Source organism: Vicia villosa, unplaced genomic scaffold (genome assembly GCF_029867415.1).
Source record: "Vicia villosa cultivar HV-30 ecotype Madison, WI unplaced genomic scaffold, Vvil1.0 ctg.002729F_1_1, whole genome shotgun sequence".
NCBI classification, from domain to species: domain Eukaryota; kingdom Viridiplantae; phylum Streptophyta; class Magnoliopsida; order Fabales; family Fabaceae; genus Vicia; species Vicia villosa.
This window is the reverse complement of record NW_026706014.1, coordinates 222,528-241,596: the sequence shown is the minus strand read 5'-3', so window position 1 is coordinate 241,596 and position 19,069 is coordinate 222,528. Positions and strand designations below refer to the sequence as shown.

Below are 19,069 nucleotides of genomic sequence, written 5' to 3'. Positions count from 1 at the left end.
ATTATGCATAATTAAAAGGAATTGTTTTACTTGAATAGAGTTAGAGTTTTATTGATTGCTCTGTTATACTCCCAATTCTTTGAAAACCGAATATCCATAGGAATCGTTTTGAAATTTGAAAATAAATACTTTAGTTTTCAAATAAAAGTTATTATTGTTTAAAATAAAATAGGCATTGTATTGAAAGTGGCCCTTAAGATTAAACATTATTATCGTATTCATGTGCTAATTTTGTGTTTAATAAAGGACCATATAAAAAAGGACATGTGAGTTGGAGAAAAAATAAAATTTTAACAAATACAAATGTAAAATTTTAAATATAAATGAAAAATATGAAATAATTTACTTAATTGTAAATTTAACAATAATTATATAGAAAACAATGATCCACAAAACAATGTTTAAGATAGGTTAAGAACACAATAGCAAAATTGGGTCAGGTAATTTAATAATTGACGGTCCAACAACAATTAAAAGAAAATGTTATGGATCACTATGGTTTAATTATGAATGAAAAATGATCATATAAATTCAATTATATTAAATAATCATATAAAAAAATGTTAGACGCTGGCCTTAGGATCTAGAGGGGGGGTGAATAGATCTTACACAGTTTTACGGAATTAATTGAACTTTAAGCGGAAGTGATTCTGAATCGACTCGCGTCTATTCCGAACCACTATTGAAACGATTGTATATGTGTTAAAACCACTAACCAGCTTGAGATAAACGATAAGAGAATACACTATAGAATCAATACGTCGCTCTATTGAAAATCAATTAACTTCTTATATGATGAACGACGTTTGCAATGCAGTAATAGTGAAAGAAGCAAAAACACAAACACTTGGTGATAATGATCAAATTGATGGTAGTTCAATGTGTGATGGATTGTGATGTTTATATAAGACCTTAATTCACAATCTTAACACTCGAATCGTTGATCGATTTGCTATTATAACCAAATATGAACAGAACGTAAATGAAAAGGAAAAAGCGACAAGAACACGATATTTGTTTAGGCAGTTCGTCGATCGTCCTCGCTACGACTACGTCTGCCCCCAATTCCAAACTGAAATTGGGAAATCTTTCATTAATGTTGAAAGCAGTTTATACAAAGAAGATAACAAAGCGATAAACCATAAACCAATTATGTCGATCCTTTGAATCTTCTTCCCCCTTAATCTTGAGTCAGATCAAGGTTATCCAAGAGCTTCACTTAATCCCTTTTCTGCAGTGTCTTGAATTGCCTTGAACCCTTGTTCTTCAATCTTCACACTCAGATGGATCCTCAATGAAACCTCTTGATAAAAACCCCCAAGAAACACCTATCTTGGAGGACAAAACCCGCAGATTTTATTCACCAAAAACCCCACAAATCTTCACCCACTAGGAATCTTCAATTCCGTTCCATGGACGTTATCGAACTCGATCACTAACCCTCAACGCAAGAATGATTATGTGTAATTGTGTTGGAGATGACGAAGAACGAAGATGAGAAGCCTTTGTGTATCTTTCAGTCTTTGGTGTTGTTCTCAATAATTGAACCTTGGACAATATATATGAGAGCTAATCAGTTGGAGCAGAGAAAAACAGAATTTTTGGCATTCTTGATCAGTTAGGTCGACCTCTTGTAGTGCTTAGGTCGACCTAGCAGAGGTGCATAAGCTTGAATGGTATTTGCTCCCAGTTAGGTCGACCTGTTTGGGAAGTAGGTCGACCAGAATTCTCTTCAAGTGCGTTTTTGGGGCAAATCTTCAGTTTAGGTCGACCTAGTTGATGTGTGAGTCGACCTAGCAGAAGTATGTAGAATTTTCTCCATTTTAGGTCGACCTGGGTTGACAGTAGGTCGACCTAACAGCTGCTTTTCTGCATTCTTCTTGTTTTGCTTGTGTTGAGTCGACCTATATGCATAATAGGTCGACCTGTTCTGACATGAGTGATCAATGCTTGCTTTTCTTTGAGTTTTCTGCTTCCACCTTGTTGCTTTGCTTCCACCTTGTTGCTTGTATGCTTATTGAGTTTGCCATGAATCAAAAACATCTTTGTGATTGTAATCTTGTATTCACATACTCCCCCTTTTTGATGATGGCAAACCAGTAGTCGAAGCTTTGGTAGTAAGTGATAAAGACTCAACAAAACTCCCCCGTACATTCAGCATCTATCTCTCAACAAGGCAATCTCTCAACAAAGCTCCCCCGTACACTCGTACACTCAGCATCTATCTCCCCCTTTGACAACATCAAAAAGAGATACAACGAAAATAGAAGAGTAACGAGAGAAACATATATAAAATAATAAACCAGGAAACACTAGCATTCATAGTGTAATAGATAAAATGTAGACAGTGAAACCATAAGATCCAAACATGTTTAACAGAACACTTTAGCATTACAATAATCCAAGAAATTAACAAACCAAAACGAGTGTGACAACATATAGAAATTTAACATAATGATGATGAGATGAAATGCAATGATATGATAATATGATGGAGACGACATTCTAACGCCTGCCCCTTCTTCCTCTTCCTCTCTGAAATGTGTGAGGGCGATCTTCTTCAACTTGTTCCAACAAATCCAGCACAGATAGGTTGAGAGTGTTGAAGCTTTGGCTTATGTTTGCATGACGATTCAGAGCAGTTTCTTCAAACTGATTTTGTCTTAGGGTCGAGTTCGACGCAAATGTCTCAAAATCGTTCTTGTGGTCTTGAACCAAGCTGTATAGCGATTGATATTGACGTTGTTGTTCATCATATCGATCTTGTTGGAGCTGTTGCATGGTTTGGAACTGGAGCTGTTGTGTTTCAAAATGTTGTTGTTGTTGAAGTTGCATACTTTCAAGCATGGAGATGATGTTGGACTGATCCGGCGGAGGTGGAGCAGTGTATCCCCAAGGAATTTCTTCCTCTTGAGGAGGTACATATTGTCAATTTGAGTCCGCGTCATGAGCTACATCTTCCATGGTGTGATCCTCATCATTTGCTATTTCTTGATCATTTCCTTCTTCTTCATTCCCTGCAATGTGACCAAATTCAGTAGGATTATCATAGTTGTAGATGATCTTTCCGGTTCCCTTTTGAATGAGATAGTAGGTTTTCTTATTTGGATCCCAATGGTATCCCATGAGGGTTAAAGTTGTTTGGGAGAAGTCTTGATTCTGTTTCATGTGAATGTAGGACAGTCCATCGAGTTTCATCCCGAAATGGTTCACGATTGTTTGAATGATTGAGCCATAGCATAGAGCAGTAGTCTTCTGCTTTACCTCTTCAAACTTGGCAGTTAGAAAGTGTGGCCAGTGCACACGTGTCCTGTTTTGAATCAGGTACATTAACACAACCTCATTTCGTTCAATTCTTGAGAATCCGCCTGCTCGTGGTCGAATGACTCTTGATATAATCCAGTTGAGGAGCCTAGGATCTCTTTTTAGGTGACCGGCGGTGATGGATTCATTTTGCTTGTCAAAGACGATAGGGTCTTTGAGAATAGATTTCATGTAGGCGACATGATCATAGTTGGCCGGAAAGTCACCGTCTTCTATACGAACTTCATCTCCTAAGAGTGTAAGACCAAAGATACTTATCCAGGCTCGTTTGTCAACAATATGGGATCTCGACCCCATATTAAACCTAAAATTACAACCTTCCTCTCTTGTGAACCCTACATAGAAGGCCCTAACAGTGTTTTCACAATACGGTGTGGCACACTCCAAAAGGGGGGAAACATTTTGATGCTGAACAAGACTGACAACATCAGGAATGTGCATGTGCTTAGCAACATGTTGATTATAGATATATTGCTTGACTACCTTCCTTTTCATTTGCCATTTTTCAAAATTTTCTTTGCAATCAGGATGAACAAGGGCTACAGCACTTACCGGTTGAGAGGATGATCCAGATGCGATTTCCTTTCCCTTTCTTGATTTTGGAGGCATTCTTGCTGATGATTTGTGTGAGAGGGATGATTTTTGACAACCTTTGGGTTTGAGGAATTAGGGTTGGCTGTACACAATGATGTAAGAATGAGTGGGAAAGAAAAGAGGAATGATTATGAATGAATGGGGATGGGTCGGGTCGACCAACAGACCCAATTTTGGGAATTATTACAGCTGTGGGTCGACCTAAATGAGGATTGGGTCGACCTAACATAAGTAGTGAGAAAAAGAAACAATTTAGGTCGACCTAAAATGTGGGTAGGTCGACGTAACTGAGCAATTTTTGTTTCTGCTGAAAATATTCTTCTGTAGGTCGACTCAGATGCAATGTAGGTCGACCTAAGTTGCTTCAAATGATTGAAATGCCTTAGGGATGTTACTATATGATGCATTTATGCTTAGTTACTTGCATGTATGCCCAAAACATGATATGTTATGAATGGAGATGATAGACACATATATGTAATTGAGATATATAGATAAACATATATGAAGTCACTATAAGCATGTTAATTGATAGCATATTATAGTATCAATAAAAAATTTTGGAAGTGAACAATAAACATGTTACCGCTTTCTCAATATGTAGGTGTTTTGTCATCATTGTGTGGAATCCTCTTGTCAGTGTGCCATACTCCTAGATTTGATGATGAATTGTCTTAATGGAATGTTTCATGTCTTGGTTTCTTGACTTTGCGAAAAACTCATCTAGTATCGATTGCTTGAAGATCTCCCGGATGAGGGACAGGGTCCCAAACATTATTCTGCTTAGAATAGGTTTAAATTTCCTTACAATGCAATTTGTTAATTGCTCATCAAGTAATGCGTCCTTTGTGTTTTTCGGATTAACTTGTATTTGTGATGTATCTTATACATTAGTGATGGCCAGGTCACCTACATTTCCTTTGCCAAGTATGGTTCTTCAATTTGTCTTTATAGATGACATACCAAGAGTGATATGTCTTCCTTTATGTGTCTTGAGCACCAGCTGTCAAGGAACCACCACCTTTCGGCGATGTCAAGACACTTTTCCTGCAAAATTAATTTAGAATGGAAGGTCCCCAATCTTCATTGGGTCCTAGGTGGTGAGTACAGAAGTTGTTGCACTTAGGCAACCATTGAAATACTCCTTTAGGAACTAAAGTTCTCCTTAAATTTGCATTTTTCAATGGTATGTCCCTTTTTGCAACAATAATGACAGGTAATATGATGAGAATATGCTGTTTTGCTAGTTGATACTTTTGGTACAAAAGTGTATTTACTATATAAAGGAGTATACGATCTTTTGAACTTATTTGGATCAACGGCAAAAGTCACTTTTGGTTGTAGAGCCTTGTCTAACTTGGCTTTTAGATCTCTTACTTCTTTTTTCCAAATGTGACATGTCTCACAACCAAACCATGATGTAGGATCTATTTCAACTTTATCCTTTTGAATGTCTAGCATAGATTGTTTTAAAGCTTCCATATCCTTTTCGGTTTTCTCAACTTTTGATTCAAGATATGAAAAGATTTTCTTATTTGAGGCCAAAAGTTTGAAAGCTTTAATTGCATCTCTATGTAATTCTTCAAAAGCAAGTTTTAGTTGAGAATGAGATACCTTATCTACGAGTTCAGGTTTAAGATGACTTACAGCTTTCTTTTTCTTGTGTTGAGGAGCCATGAAACATAGGTTTGCTGATTCTTCTTCATCGCTTGATGAGCTTTCACTAGATGAATCACTTTCCCATGCTATGTAGGCTCTTTTAGATTTGTTATAACCTTTGCTTTGGTTCTTCTCTTTTTCTTTCTTAAGGTATGGACAATCCGGTTTGTAGTGACCGGCTTTCCCACAATTGAAGCAAAGGCCTTTGATTTTTCCTTTATTGTCGTCATCTTGTTTGAACTTGTTTGATTGCTTTCTATAGTTGATCAAGCCTTTGTCAGAATGTTTTGCTCCATTTTTCTTTAGATATTTGTTGTATCTTCGCACAAACAGTCCCATTTCCTCATCATCGGAGTCTTCGTCATCACTTGTATCACTATCCTTTAGCTCTTGTCTTGAGGTCTTGGAGCTTGAAGCTTTTAGAGCTATTGACTTCTTCTCTACCTCTTTCTCCATGTTCTTTTCTTTCTTTGCCCTTTTCTCATGCATGTCAAGGCATTTAAGGTGTTGTTCATGTTCCTCTAGTTTACCAAAGAGAATGGTAATGTCTAAGGTGTTTAGATCATTTGCTTCCTTTATTGCTGTAACCTTGGGTTGCCATTCCCTGTTCAAGCATCTTAAGATTTTGTTAGTAGCAACTGCATTGGAAACAGGTCTATCAAGAGAATTTAACCGATTTTTCAGGTGAACGAATCTCTTCTGCATGTTTTCGATGGATTCACCATCTTCCATGTGGAAGAGTTCGAACTCTTGAGTTAACGTATTGATCCTAGCTAGTTTGACATCATCCGTTCCCTCGTGGGCAACTTGCAATGTGTCCCACATAGCTTTAGCGGATCTACAATGGGAAACGCGATAGTATTCATCAACTCCTAGAGCTGAGATTAGAATGTTTCTCGCTTTCCAATCGTATGCATATCTCTTTTCATCTTCAGCATCCCAAGTATTTTCTGGTTTTGGAACAACTGCACCAGCTGCATTTGTCATGGTGATCTGAAAGGGACCATTGACAATAGCTGTCCAGATGTTCCTATCAATTGCATTGATGTGGACACACATACAATCCTTCCAATAGCCATAGTTTTCACCGTTGAAAACTGTAGCTCTATTGTGAGCCCCTTTAGGTCCGGAAGCCATCTTTCCAATAAGTGTTTCACGTAGCACGGAATAAACCAGAGCTCTTGATGCCACTTGTTAGACGCTGGCCTTAGGATCTATAGGGGGGTGAATAGATCTTACACAGTTTTACGGAATTAATTGAACTTTAAGCAGAAGTGATTCTGAATCGACTCGCGTCTATTCCGAACCACTATTGAAACGATTGTATATGTGTTAAAACCACTAACCAGCTTGAGATAAACGATAAGAGAATAAACTATAGAATCAATGCGTCGCTCTATTGAAAATCAATTAACTTCTTATATGATGAACGACGTTTGCAATGCAGTAATAGTGAAAGAAGCAAAAACACAAACACTTGGTGATAATGATCAAATTGATGGTAGTTCAATGTGTGATGGATTGTGATGTTTATATAAGACCTTAATTCACAATCTTAACACTCGAATCGTTGATCAATTTGCTATTATAACCAAATATGAACAGAACGTAAATGAAAAGGAAAAAGCGACAAGAACACGATATTTGTTTAGGCAGTTCGTCGATCGTCCTCGCTACGACTACGTCTGCCCCCAATTCCAAACTGAAATTGGGAAATCTTTCATTAATGTTGAAAGCAGTTTATACAAAGAAGATAACAAAGCGATAAACCATAAACCAATTATGTCGATCCTTTGAATCTTCTTCCCCCTTAATCTTGAGTCAGATCAAGGTTATCCAAGAGCTTCACTTAATCCCTTTTCTGCAGTGTCTTGAATTGCCTTGAACCCTTGTTCTTCAATCTTCACACTCAGATGGATCCTCAATGAAACCTCTTGATAAAAACCCCCAAGAAACACCTATCTTGGAGGACAAAACCCGTAGATTTTATTCACCAAAAACCCCACAAATCTTCACCCACTAGGAATCTTCAATTCCGTTCCATGGACGTTATCGAACTCGATCACTAACCCTCAACGCAAGAATGATTATGTGTAATTGTGTTGGAGATGACGAAGAACGAAGATGATAAGCCTTTGTGTATCTTTCAGTCTTTGGTGTTGTTCTCAATAATTGAACCTTGGACAATATATATGAGAGCTAATCAGTTGGAGCAGAGAAAAACAGAATTTTTGGCATTCTTGATCAGTTAGGCCGACCTCTTGTAGTGCTTAGGTCGACCTAGCAGAGGTGCATAAGCTTGAATGGTATTTGCTCCCAGTTAGGTCGACCTGTTTGGGAAGTAGGTCGACCAGAATTCTCTTCAAGTGCGTTTTTGGGGCAAATCTTCAGTTTAGGTCGACCTAGTTGATGTGTGAGTCGACCTAGCAGAAGTATGTAGAATTTTCTCCATTTTAGGTCGACCTGGGTTGACAGTAGGTCGACCTAACTGCTGCTTTTCTGCATTCTTCTTGTTTTGCTTGTGTTGAGTCGACCTATATGCATAATAGGTCGACCTGTTCTGACATGAGTGATCAATGCTTGCTTTTCTTTGAGTTTTCTGCTTCCACCTTGTTGCTTTGCTTCCACCTTGTTGCTTGTATGCTTATTGAGTTTGCCATGAATCAAAAACATCTTTGTGATTGTAATCTTGTATTCACAAAAAATACTATAAGATGGAGATAATAAAAATGAAATATTAACATTTAAAAATAAAAATTATCTCTCAATTAATAGTAATTGTTGATTAAAATAAAATAGCTACTATGTTGATAATGACCCGTGAAATAAAAAAAATAATTTGATGCGATATAAAATATATTTAAAAACAAATATAAAATAAACAATAATCATGGAAATTTAATTGTATTAAATAATGATAAAAAATCGTGAGATGGAAAAAAAAATAAAAATAAAGATATTATCTCTCAAATAAAGACAATGATTGATTAAAATAAAATAGGCATTATGTTGATAGTGACCCGTGAGATAATAAATAAATAAATAGAGAAAAAAATTAAAATGAAAGTAAGAAAGTGTGAAAAAATGTGAGAGAAATTTGAAATTTTAATTAAGATAGAGAAAATGTGTAATGATCGATTAAAAAAAATTAAATATTGAGTTGATAGTGGCCCGTGAAATAATTAAATATTTTTGGGAATAATAATTAAATGATCGATTATTAATATTTTTTGCGATAATAGATAAATGTAGAAAAATTAAAATGAAAGTATGGAAAAATGAAATGTGAAAGAAATTTGAAATTTTTAGTAAGATTAAAATTTAAAAATATATTATTAATATTTTTTGTGATAATAAATAAATTAAGAAAAATTTAAATGAAAGTAAGAAAGTGTGGGAAAATGAAATGTAAAAGAAATTTAAATATGACTTCCATCATCCATGGCTTATATGTGATGTCATCATTCATGCAATAAAGTTGTAGGGAGAATGTTATTTAATTCGGACAAATGAAAAGCTAACACTTGGGGCATTCATTCAATAAAGTTGAAAGAGTGAATACTTAATTTGTTAGTTACAAAAATGACCTTTTATTAGTGCAAATAAATTTTGGTGAAAGGGTAATTTAGACAATTTGGTCAATCTATTATTAATGAATAGATAGTAGATAGTAGATAGATAGTAGATAGTAGATAGTAGATGACTTTATAATGTAGTTTATGAGTTGTCAATTAATTTTTGCATAAGTTATTTTTTTTAGTCCATTTTTTTAGGGCAAATTCTTTGATACCCTTGAATTTTGATTGGGTACTGGTACCTTTAGTGTTAATTAATTTTAAATTTTAATTCTTTTAAAATAAAATAATATTAAAAGATAATTTGGTATTGAATATCTTCATTTGATTGGAGGAAGGTACCGGCACCCAATTAAATTCAAGGGTACCGGAGTGTTCAACTTTTTTTAGATGCTTTTTTTAGTCCATTAAAATATACATGATTATGATGTATAAATACTTAATCTAAGCATAATTACGAGGTTTGTAAGCATTTACATTCTCTTATTATATATTAACCATCAATATAACCTTATTTAGTATTTTTTTTTACTGCGTTGCATTTGGTAGAATCACGTTAGATATCCACATTGCCGTGAAAGCTACATATAGTAGCTTCTTTATTTTTACGTTTACAATGCATTGGGACGCGAGAATGCCAACACAAACATACACTTAATCAATAGTAGTTCTTAGTCTAAAATCAAATAAAGTGTAGTATTCCATAACCTTTAAGAAATATATTTCAAGTCATCCAAGTTCTTGAGTTGAAAAGTGTGATGAAGGACCAGCGTAATGTTATCAAGTTCAATTAGTGAGTTACATGTAATAATGTAGTCATCAACATAAATTAATAAATTAGAAGTAAAGTGAATGATTATGAGGTTTTCTTGAGAACAATGAGCGATTATAATTGACTTATGAAGTAAATATGTGAACCTTTCATACCACTTTTTGATGGCTTGTTTGAGGGCATACAAATATTTAATGAATTTGCTTACTTGGTTGGGTTTAGAAGGAGTAATGTCTAATGGAACAGTCACATACACACATCTTCTTGCACTTTAACATGTAGTAAAATATTCGTTTGCGATGGCTAATTATTGGTTAATGGTTTTCCCTTTGCCTAAAGTGGTTATCAGGAAAATTAACTCTATTTGTAGATCCTTTATTTGGACTGGTAAGGATTCAGTTAGCAGGAAAAGTCTCGTTGCATGGACAATTGTGTGTAAGCCTGTTAAACAAAGAGGTTTAGGCCTCATTGATTTAGAGACTTGGAACAAGTGCTCTCTGCTTAAACTTCTATGGAATCTCTGTAATAAACGTGATAGTTTCTAGGTTAAATGGGTTAAATTTTACTACTTAAAGGATAGAGACATTAGAGAGGCTAAGGTTAAAGCTAACAGTATCTAGATCATGAGGAAAATCCTGGAGCATCGGGATTATATAGATATGGTATCGATCAGTTATACTCAACCTACAATACTCAACAATATCATCAAGCATCGCTCACACCCTAAGTCATTTCTAACCCAAAGTAGAGAGAACTACTATATCATCTCGACGATGATCTCTCAGCCCCCTAAACAACACAACAGGCAACCGTATTGCTCGCGTCGACGATCTCTCAATAAACACAAACAACACAGAGGCATTAAGGTTTGATACCCACAGCGAATATTAGCCCCAAAACTATCTCTAGAGTCTAGAACTAATAGATATCCATCCCTAATCAAGATTTGTGAGGTATATGTCTATAACAACCCAAATCCAAACATAAAGCAAAAAGATTAAGAAAGGCATCAATAATGATTTGTAAAGCAAACTTTATACAACACCATGATCAACAAATATACATGAGTTCAAAGTAAAATCATATACAAAACACAACCAAAGAGAAATACACAAAGAAGAAGAGAAATGAACCGACAATCTCCCAGTTTGTCAGCTCCGATTGATGGTCAATCCACCTCCGATCATCCAAATGCAAGCTCCATAGTTGTTTTCTAAGCTAATCTATCTAAAAAATGTTTGGTGATGGAGTGAGAGCAAAAAATACCCAAACCATAACCTAAAAAAAATGTGTTTTTGGCCCTTAAAATGTGTTTCTGTCAGGACCGCTTCGCCCAGCGACTAAATGGACCGCTTCGCCCAGCGACTAAATGGTTCGCCCGGTGACTCAATACAGCAACTTTTTCACATTTTTAGGTCGTTCTGGCTCGCCCGGCGAATTACACCAGAAACAGCAGAAAATTCTGCACTATTTCGGTCATAACTTGAGAACCGTAACTCTTATTTGAGCCCAGTTCGAAGCGTTGGAAAGCTTATTCAATGCTCTATCTAACTACGAATAAATATCAATGCTTGAATACCTACAAATGTTAGATGAAAACAATTAAACTCAATGATATTTACACGATAATACAATACATACACTATAGCGTAAACTATACCGAATACACACTAAAGTTGAGGTTTATTGACGAAAAACAAATGAATTAAGCCGATGAGTGCTAATTATTCACACCCAAATTTACAATAATTTAGCACTCATCAGCCAAACATATTATAAATTTCAATCATGCTGAGTAAATAATATAGAGACAGTAAAATTAGCATGGCATACAATAATATCAAAAGCATATAAATAGAAACCTGGTATTGAATTGAAAAATATGGAAACTTCAATTAATAACTCTTCAATGCAAATACAGGGTCTTCTTCAATTACAACTCGAATCCTAAATAGTAATTCCTAATTCTATAGTGTAATAGCTCCTCAATGTGAGAAACTATTATTTTGGATGATGAATAAAAAGGGCTACGAATATAGTGCATAAGGGAAAAATAACAATGCTTGAACAGAAGAAAAAATCAGAACAAAAATATCAAAAGTTGGAAATCAAATTGACGAAGGTGAGAGAACTCTCAAGTTGCAACTGCCACTTCTTATATATGCCTTTGTTAGTGACCTAGGTCATCCTGGAATTTAGGAAGCACTAGAGTCGTGTGCTGACTTCTTCCAAACAAACTCTCTCTGTTTCTGCTAATGGGCGTGGGCTTCTAGAATTAACCTTATTTCATTATGTGTCATTCGCAACACAGTTGTGCCGAGGGGCACAACTTAACCTTGTGTGTCGGTCGGGGCACCACTGTTACGGTCGTAACAGACCTCTTTTCTGCATAATTTCACAGACACTTCTGCATTTTAGCAGAAGTGTATGTTTTTGGGTTAATTCTTCTTCAGTCCACTGCATAGCTTCATTTTGGCTTGAAAAGTCATATGTTCCTAAAAACACAACAAAATACCAACGTGAAGCAACATAATCGGTAAAAACGGGGAAATAATCCATGTAAATTAAGCCTAAAATGTGATACATTTTTTATGAGATCAACCTATTCTAAGATGGATGTGCTGTTCGCGAAAAGAGGTGAAAATGGAGTTTAGTGTTGAGATCAGGACAGATGTTCAGGGAAGGCTGTATGAAATTTATGAAGGCAGAAACTAGCAAAGATAACGCTCATCTGGTTACAATATTTGACCGTCACAACAACACTTTCAGTGTCAAAGAGACAATTGACCATGATGAGGGGGTGTCAAGACAAGAATATCGGGTTCTACTACCAAATAGTGCGACTACAGAAAGTTTCAAGTCTTTCGTATGCCTTGCCCCCATGTCATTGCGACATGTTCACGTGTTCATAAAGATGCGTTATCACTCCTATCACCTGTTTACAGGGTCGAAAACTTGCTCGGTGTATACAACGATGGCTTTCAAGTGGTAGCAAATGAGGAATATTGGCCTGTATATGAAGGAGATGTAGTTTGGCACAACGACATACGAGAAGGAAGAAAAAAGGTCGTCCCAAAAGCACACATATTACAACTGAAACAGACACGACTGACAAAATGGAAAGAAAGTATAGTATATGTCGTCAGGTTGGACACACTAAAACACATTGTCCCAATCGTGGAACAAGCTCCACGACATAATCATTGTTTTCACTATATGTAATATATTTGTATCAGTTAATAAAATTCTATTTTAAATTCTACTTTAATTTTATATTCAATTCAACATTCTATTCATTAAAACAAAGACATTCACGCATAAAACGACAAAAACAAAAACATGGTAATCAAATAAAACGACTACACACATCAACAGATCTACGAGATTACAACCATCAAGACAATATCCACTGAACCATGCATCATCAAAATGACATCATTGTCGGTTTTAACATATTTCCAGGAACAAGTTTCTCCCTTTTGGTTGGACACCTTCACCAGCCTATCAATTCTTCTAATATGTCCACCTTCAATAACGTCTCCATCTAACCAACAGATTAAATTCCTTTGAAAATGCTCAAACGTTTTCGTGTTCCAAAGTCGGATCTTTATCGGAGACTTTGTCGCTGAAAAAATAACTTGAGCATCCATTTTGGAAATCGGAAACACTGGAAGAATGCTTGAAGACATATTTAAGAATGAATTGAGAAGATGAGTGGTAAAATGGTGCAGATGAATCATGTATTTATAAAAGTATCCAAAGCAACACATGAGCCACCTCTCATGGCGCATGCACTATACCAGATGAGTGCATGCGCCACCTCCCATGACGCCACTACACTATATGTGCCACCTGATATGATGCATGCATGCAAATTTAAGTGTATGTTAGCGCATACACTTCGAGGATTTTTTTTTTGAAATCTGATTAATTGGGTAATTAATTTAGAAATTCGGTAATTTTGCCGAAAAATCTGAGTTATTGATGAATTTTTTGTCTTAAAAATGATACATTCAGCATTTTAAAATTGATAATTTTTTTATATAAAATTATTTATTTATTGTTTTTATTTCTTAATTAAAGTCTCCTTGTTTGTTAACGTGACTTGGTGTTTATTTTTTTTTTCAGAAATAGGGAATGGGAATGGCTTTGTAAATTGTATCGGTCACCGTAAGTGACCCGTAGAGAATTTCCCCATAACCATAAATTACATAACGTGGTTTATTTTCTTTTGTTTGGTCCAATTTTTCGAGAGAGAAAAGAAAGGGAGAGAATTCAAAAAAATGGCGGGAACAGTAGCTGTGAGAACAACAAACTCTTCAACACTGAACGCCGAGTGGGAGATTTTCTTCGCACGCTTCATCCCTTTCCCTCATTTCACCACTCCTTCATCTTCCTCCTCCGATCTTCACCCTCTCCCTCATCGCCTCCGTAACCGTCCTCCTCGCGGCACCTGGATCGCCTCCTCCACCTCCGCTTTCCTCAGATTCTCCCCCGATCTATCTTTATCCGATGTCATCCTCACCGTCTCCTTCAACGGCAAACTCTTCGTAACTCCTAATTTCTCTATTACGTTTCAGATTTGTTCAATACGGAACTGTTATTGTAATTTGTAACTTGAACGGAACTGTTATTGCTGTTACTTAATCGATGCATGTGTTTTTGATTTTCGATAGTGAAGAAGCTTGTTTCGGTCATTTTCGGAGATTTTTTGTTTTTGTGATTTGGATCGCTGGTGATTTTGTTGGAGAGAATGATTTGTGGAATTTGAATTGTGAAATTTGTTGTGTGATGTTTTGCAGGAAGAGCACTACGTTTCGAAGCTGAATTTCTCCTGGCCTCAAGTATCGTGTGATCCTGGATTTCCTGCAAGGGGAATTAAAACCGTGCTGGTTAATTACAGAGATTCCCGAGGCGAGGTAAGATTTGCGTAAGGTGTTGTTAATTCATATACCTCTTTAGCACCAACACGTCTGTGTCTGGGTCAGTATCCGTGTCTGAAACCGATACTGACACTTCTTATTACGTTTAATTTATTATTTTTTAAAATTATTATTATCGATGTCGATGTGTCAGTGTCGGTGTCATGTTTCCGGTGTCCGTGCTTCATAGTTACACCCACATTGATTTTCACCTATTGAATAATTAGATAAGTTCCTAATTATTTTCCCGATAATACGTATTTATTAGTTAAATTAGTTATGAATGTGCATTTGATGGTCATGCTGTGATGTTAGGCTGAGATCTTGAACTGCGGTTTGTGTTACGCTCTCGAGCTTGATATGGCAGTAACATATGAGTAAATGTAGGCGATGCAGCTGTAATTATGGTTGTCATTGCAAAGATTTTTAAAACCTGTTATGGCTGCAATTGAGGATCATAGTTTAAAACTAAGATGAGAGGACTAATTTAAACAAAGGAGTCCTATTGCTCTGTAGCAACTTTAGATTTTGAAGGTTCAGTTTAACTATATTTATTAGATTTTCATGTGACTTATGAACTTAATTGATTGAATTTGTTTGATAGAGCACTTCTTTCATGGTCGATTGTATAGCAATATGCTAGTTAATTTCCTTTTTAAATTCATTTGGTCATGTGTTGATTTTGGAGACAATTTGTTGATAACTAACTTAATGCCTTTCCGGTGTAACTTGTAACATCATTAACAAACTGAAAATACAGTGTTGATTCTCGCCTTTGTTAATGTAACTCTGTGTGATTGTAATAATAGGACTAATTTATTGAGTTAACAACAAATCTAGTCCCACATATACACTACCTTATTCTGACAGAGTACTATAATTGTGATGCTACCTTTCCTATTTGGCAGATTCAAAAGTTTGCTATACGGTTTCCATCAATCTATGAAGTACAATCATTCATCACTGCTTTGAAGGTAACAGTTGCTTATCATAATATAATCAATTGCCACAAAAATATTTAGAACCAGTGGTTGCACTTATAAAACTATTTTATTCCATTGTCGATTCTTGATTTTTTTGCTCCTTCCCAGGTGATCCTAAAAGATGACAAGGGCCCTCAACCTTTAAATATTGACTTTGGTTCGGAAATTTCGTCTCAGTCAGAATTTATGTCAACAAACAAACACTCTTACAGGTATAAAAGAGCTTTGTGCCATAGGTAAGCGATGGGAGGATGTGACTTCGAGATACTGAGCTTTGATGAATCGTTAGTTATCATTCTGTTTCTCTGTTTAATGCATAACCATTCACTGATCTGTTTTCAACTTTCATATACATCCTTTGTTATTTTCTTTTCTGTTTTCTCCTTACTTTTATGTGGAGTAGACATAAGTTCTCATCACCAGATCTGACTCCTCTAAAGTGAGTAATATTAATCATTTACAGACAAATCAATCGTTGATACTATTTGCATATCGATAATAAATCAGAGTGTGTTGAAATATCAATTTGTTCACTTCAACAGCAACTCACTTCAGTGGGGGAGCCACATCTCTCATTACTTATATTGAAGTATCAGTTGACTTAATTATAACGGAGATTGGACGCATATACTGAGCCTTACCGTGTTTGTACTTGTAGAGCTTCTGAGGAACTGAGTTTTGTGACTCCGGCTGACACTTTCATTCCACAACTGCCAATATGTATGAATAATGAAAGAGAGCAACCTTCAGTAATCCAAACAAAGGAAACAGCTTCTGGTCACAACTTTGAAAGCATCCTTCCAGCCTTGCCACCCAGTTTTGCCACATTCTTGATGGATTGCTCTGGGGTCAACCATAGTAAGGGAGTTTTTTTGTTTTAACATAATATCTGTTCCGATTTCTACCAAATCTTATTTCATCTAAATTAAACAATACTATCTTGCAGCTCAATCAACTACTACCAAGGAGAATGATCTCAAGTCCCAAATTGCGGTACATATTTTGGATTTCTCATTTTGGTTAGATGTTACTACCTGATGCTTAAAACACTTTAATCACATTGATCTGGTGCTCATTATGGTATAAGATTTCTCTAAGTTGTGAATATTTTGGAAGTACATCTTCTTTAGTGATTATTTGTTACTCCTAATATTGTTTTCCTTTGATGCAGAGATATATGGAAGATTCTTCCTTCCAAGGTAGCAATCCCTCTCACTTATTGCTTCTTTCGTTGGTTAAATATGATTTGCCCTTTTATTGTCAGTTATTGTCTTTTTTTTTTCACTTCGGTCCTAGAGTAAAACTCGAATTGAAAGTTCTAAATTCTGAAAACTTCTTAATCTTCTTAAGCTTGAACTTTTTTTTCTGAAAACTCTGTAGCTTGAACTTGAATATTAAGGTTTTTATGCTTCCCATGTTTTCAATGTATCTTATACGAGTGAAAGTTTTTAGTCATGCTCCTCACGCATACTGATTATTAGATAGATGCATTGCTTGCTTGTGCCACATCCATTTTTTTGTTAATATTTGTATCGCAATGGTCTACTAAATTTTGTACCCAAAATACTTATGTACCATTTTCACGTTGTTAGATATGTTGATAAAGGTGGAGAAAGTCATCGGCGAAATTGGGGGTGATATGTCACTCTAGGAGTCCAGGGCATTGAAAATGACACACCAATCAGCTAGGCATCTCTTCGTGCTTACTGAACCATGGTGACCATAAATTTTGAGTGGCTTTATATTGATTCTTCCATTCTCTCTTAATAACACACTGTTCAATCCATGGCAAAACTTCGTTTTTGCTTCTTTTATTGTTCCAGCACATTACAATGCCAAGTGAAAAAAGGGTTACCTGAATATGGTATATCAGTGTCTAGCTAATAATGACAGATCAAATGTTTCTGCTTACAAAATCTTTTTGTTAATACAAAGATATCAGAATTTTTTCAATTCAATCCGGTAGAAATTTTCTAGCATTTATTCCTCACCCAATTACTAACAAAAAAATCAAGAAGCCACTATAATGATCTAGATCGAAGATGTAGTCAAAGAATCAATGCAAGAGAAGAAGAAAGAGAAGTCATCTAACATTGACATTGTTGAATTCACCCCACTTCGACGAATTCAACCATGCAACAAGAGGATGAAGATGGAGTCCTATGAATATATTTCAAGGTCCATTTCAAATGGGAAGAAGACCCAAGAAAGAATCTGAGTCTCGCCTAAAAGAAATTAGTTGAGAAAAGATGAATCTTTCTAAATGGTCAATTGTTGATATGCCAAACATCAATCTTGATGTCACCCGCAAATTATCTAATAAAAGGCATATATCATAAAAAAAAAAAAGTCTTCATAACCTTGTTAAATAAGGATTTGTTTTCAAAGTAAACTACAATTCTAATTTTTTTTAAATGTTCCCCATTCCCAATATACATAAACTAATTGATAGCTCTTACAATTTTACTCCTTTCATTAAGTATTTTGTCGGATAGGGATTAAGTGACTTTAGTGAAATAAAGTCACGGTGAATTTATAATATTTTAGTGTTTTATAAATAAAAAATATATAATAGTAATCGTTAAGATGAAAGAAAATAATATAGAAGAGAGATAGAAAGAAAGCACCCCGCTGCGGGTTCACCCCGCTGCGGGTTCACCCCGCTGCGGGTTCACCCCGCTGCGGGTTCACCCCGCTGCGGGTTCACCCCGCTGCGGGTTCACCCCGCTGCGGGTTCACCCCGCTGCGGGTTCACCCCGCTGCGGGTTCACCCCGCTGCGGGTTCACCCCGCTGCGGGTTCACCCCGCTGCGGGTTCACCCCGCTGCGGGTTCACCCCGCTGCGGGTTCACCCCGCTGCGGGTTCACCCCGCTGCGGGTTCACCCCGCTGCGGGTTCACCCCGCTGCGGGTTCACCCCGCTGCGGGTTCACCCCGCTGCGGGTTCACCCCGCTGCGGGTTCACCCCGCTGCGGGTTCACCCCGCTGCGGGTTCACCCCGCTGCGGGTTCACCCCGCTGCGGGTTCACCCCGCTGCGGGTTCACCCCGCTGCGGGTTCACCCCGCTGCGGGTTCACCCCGCTGCGGGTTCACCCCGCTGCGGGTTCACCCCGCTGCGGGTTCACCCCGCTGCGGGTATTATGATAGTAAAATAAAGTTATTATAGTACTATATTATTACGTATTTAGTAATTTTAAATTACTGATATTATTATTATTATTATTATTATTAATATTAATTTT

At 36.4% G+C, this 19,069-nt stretch overlaps 1 protein-coding gene across 1 annotated transcript; it reads left to right on the top strand.

The window, feature by feature from the left end:
* Nucleotides 1-14,135: 14,135 nt before the first annotated feature.
* On the top strand, nucleotides 14,136-18,042 carry LOC131639660 (protein POOR HOMOLOGOUS SYNAPSIS 1-like). The gene is made up of 8 exons (XM_058910140.1): nucleotides 14,136-14,474; nucleotides 14,727-14,843; nucleotides 15,755-15,820; nucleotides 15,938-16,065; nucleotides 16,488-16,687; nucleotides 16,776-16,822; nucleotides 17,001-17,028; nucleotides 17,422-18,042. The coding sequence occupies exons 1-8, from the start codon at nucleotides 14,208-14,210 to the stop codon at nucleotides 17,478-17,480; spliced, it is 912 nt and encodes a 303-aa protein (XP_058766123.1). The 5' UTR covers nucleotides 14,136-14,207; the 3' UTR covers nucleotides 17,481-18,042.
* Nucleotides 18,043-19,069: the final 1,027 nt, after the last annotated feature.

Excerpts from the sequence above, each read along its gene's own strand:
- LOC131639660 (XM_058910140.1), top strand. The coding sequence starts at position 14,208 with ATGGCGGGAACAGTAGCTGTGAGAACAACAAACTCTTCAACACTGAAC. Across the intron at positions 16,823-17,000 it reads ATCTCAAGTCCCAAATTGCG|AGATATATGGAAGATTCTTC; the intron begins GTACATATTTTG and ends CCTTTGATGCAG. Across the intron at positions 17,029-17,421 it reads GGAAGATTCTTCCTTCCAAG|ATATGTTGATAAAGGTGGAG; the intron begins GTAGCAATCCCT and ends TCACGTTGTTAG.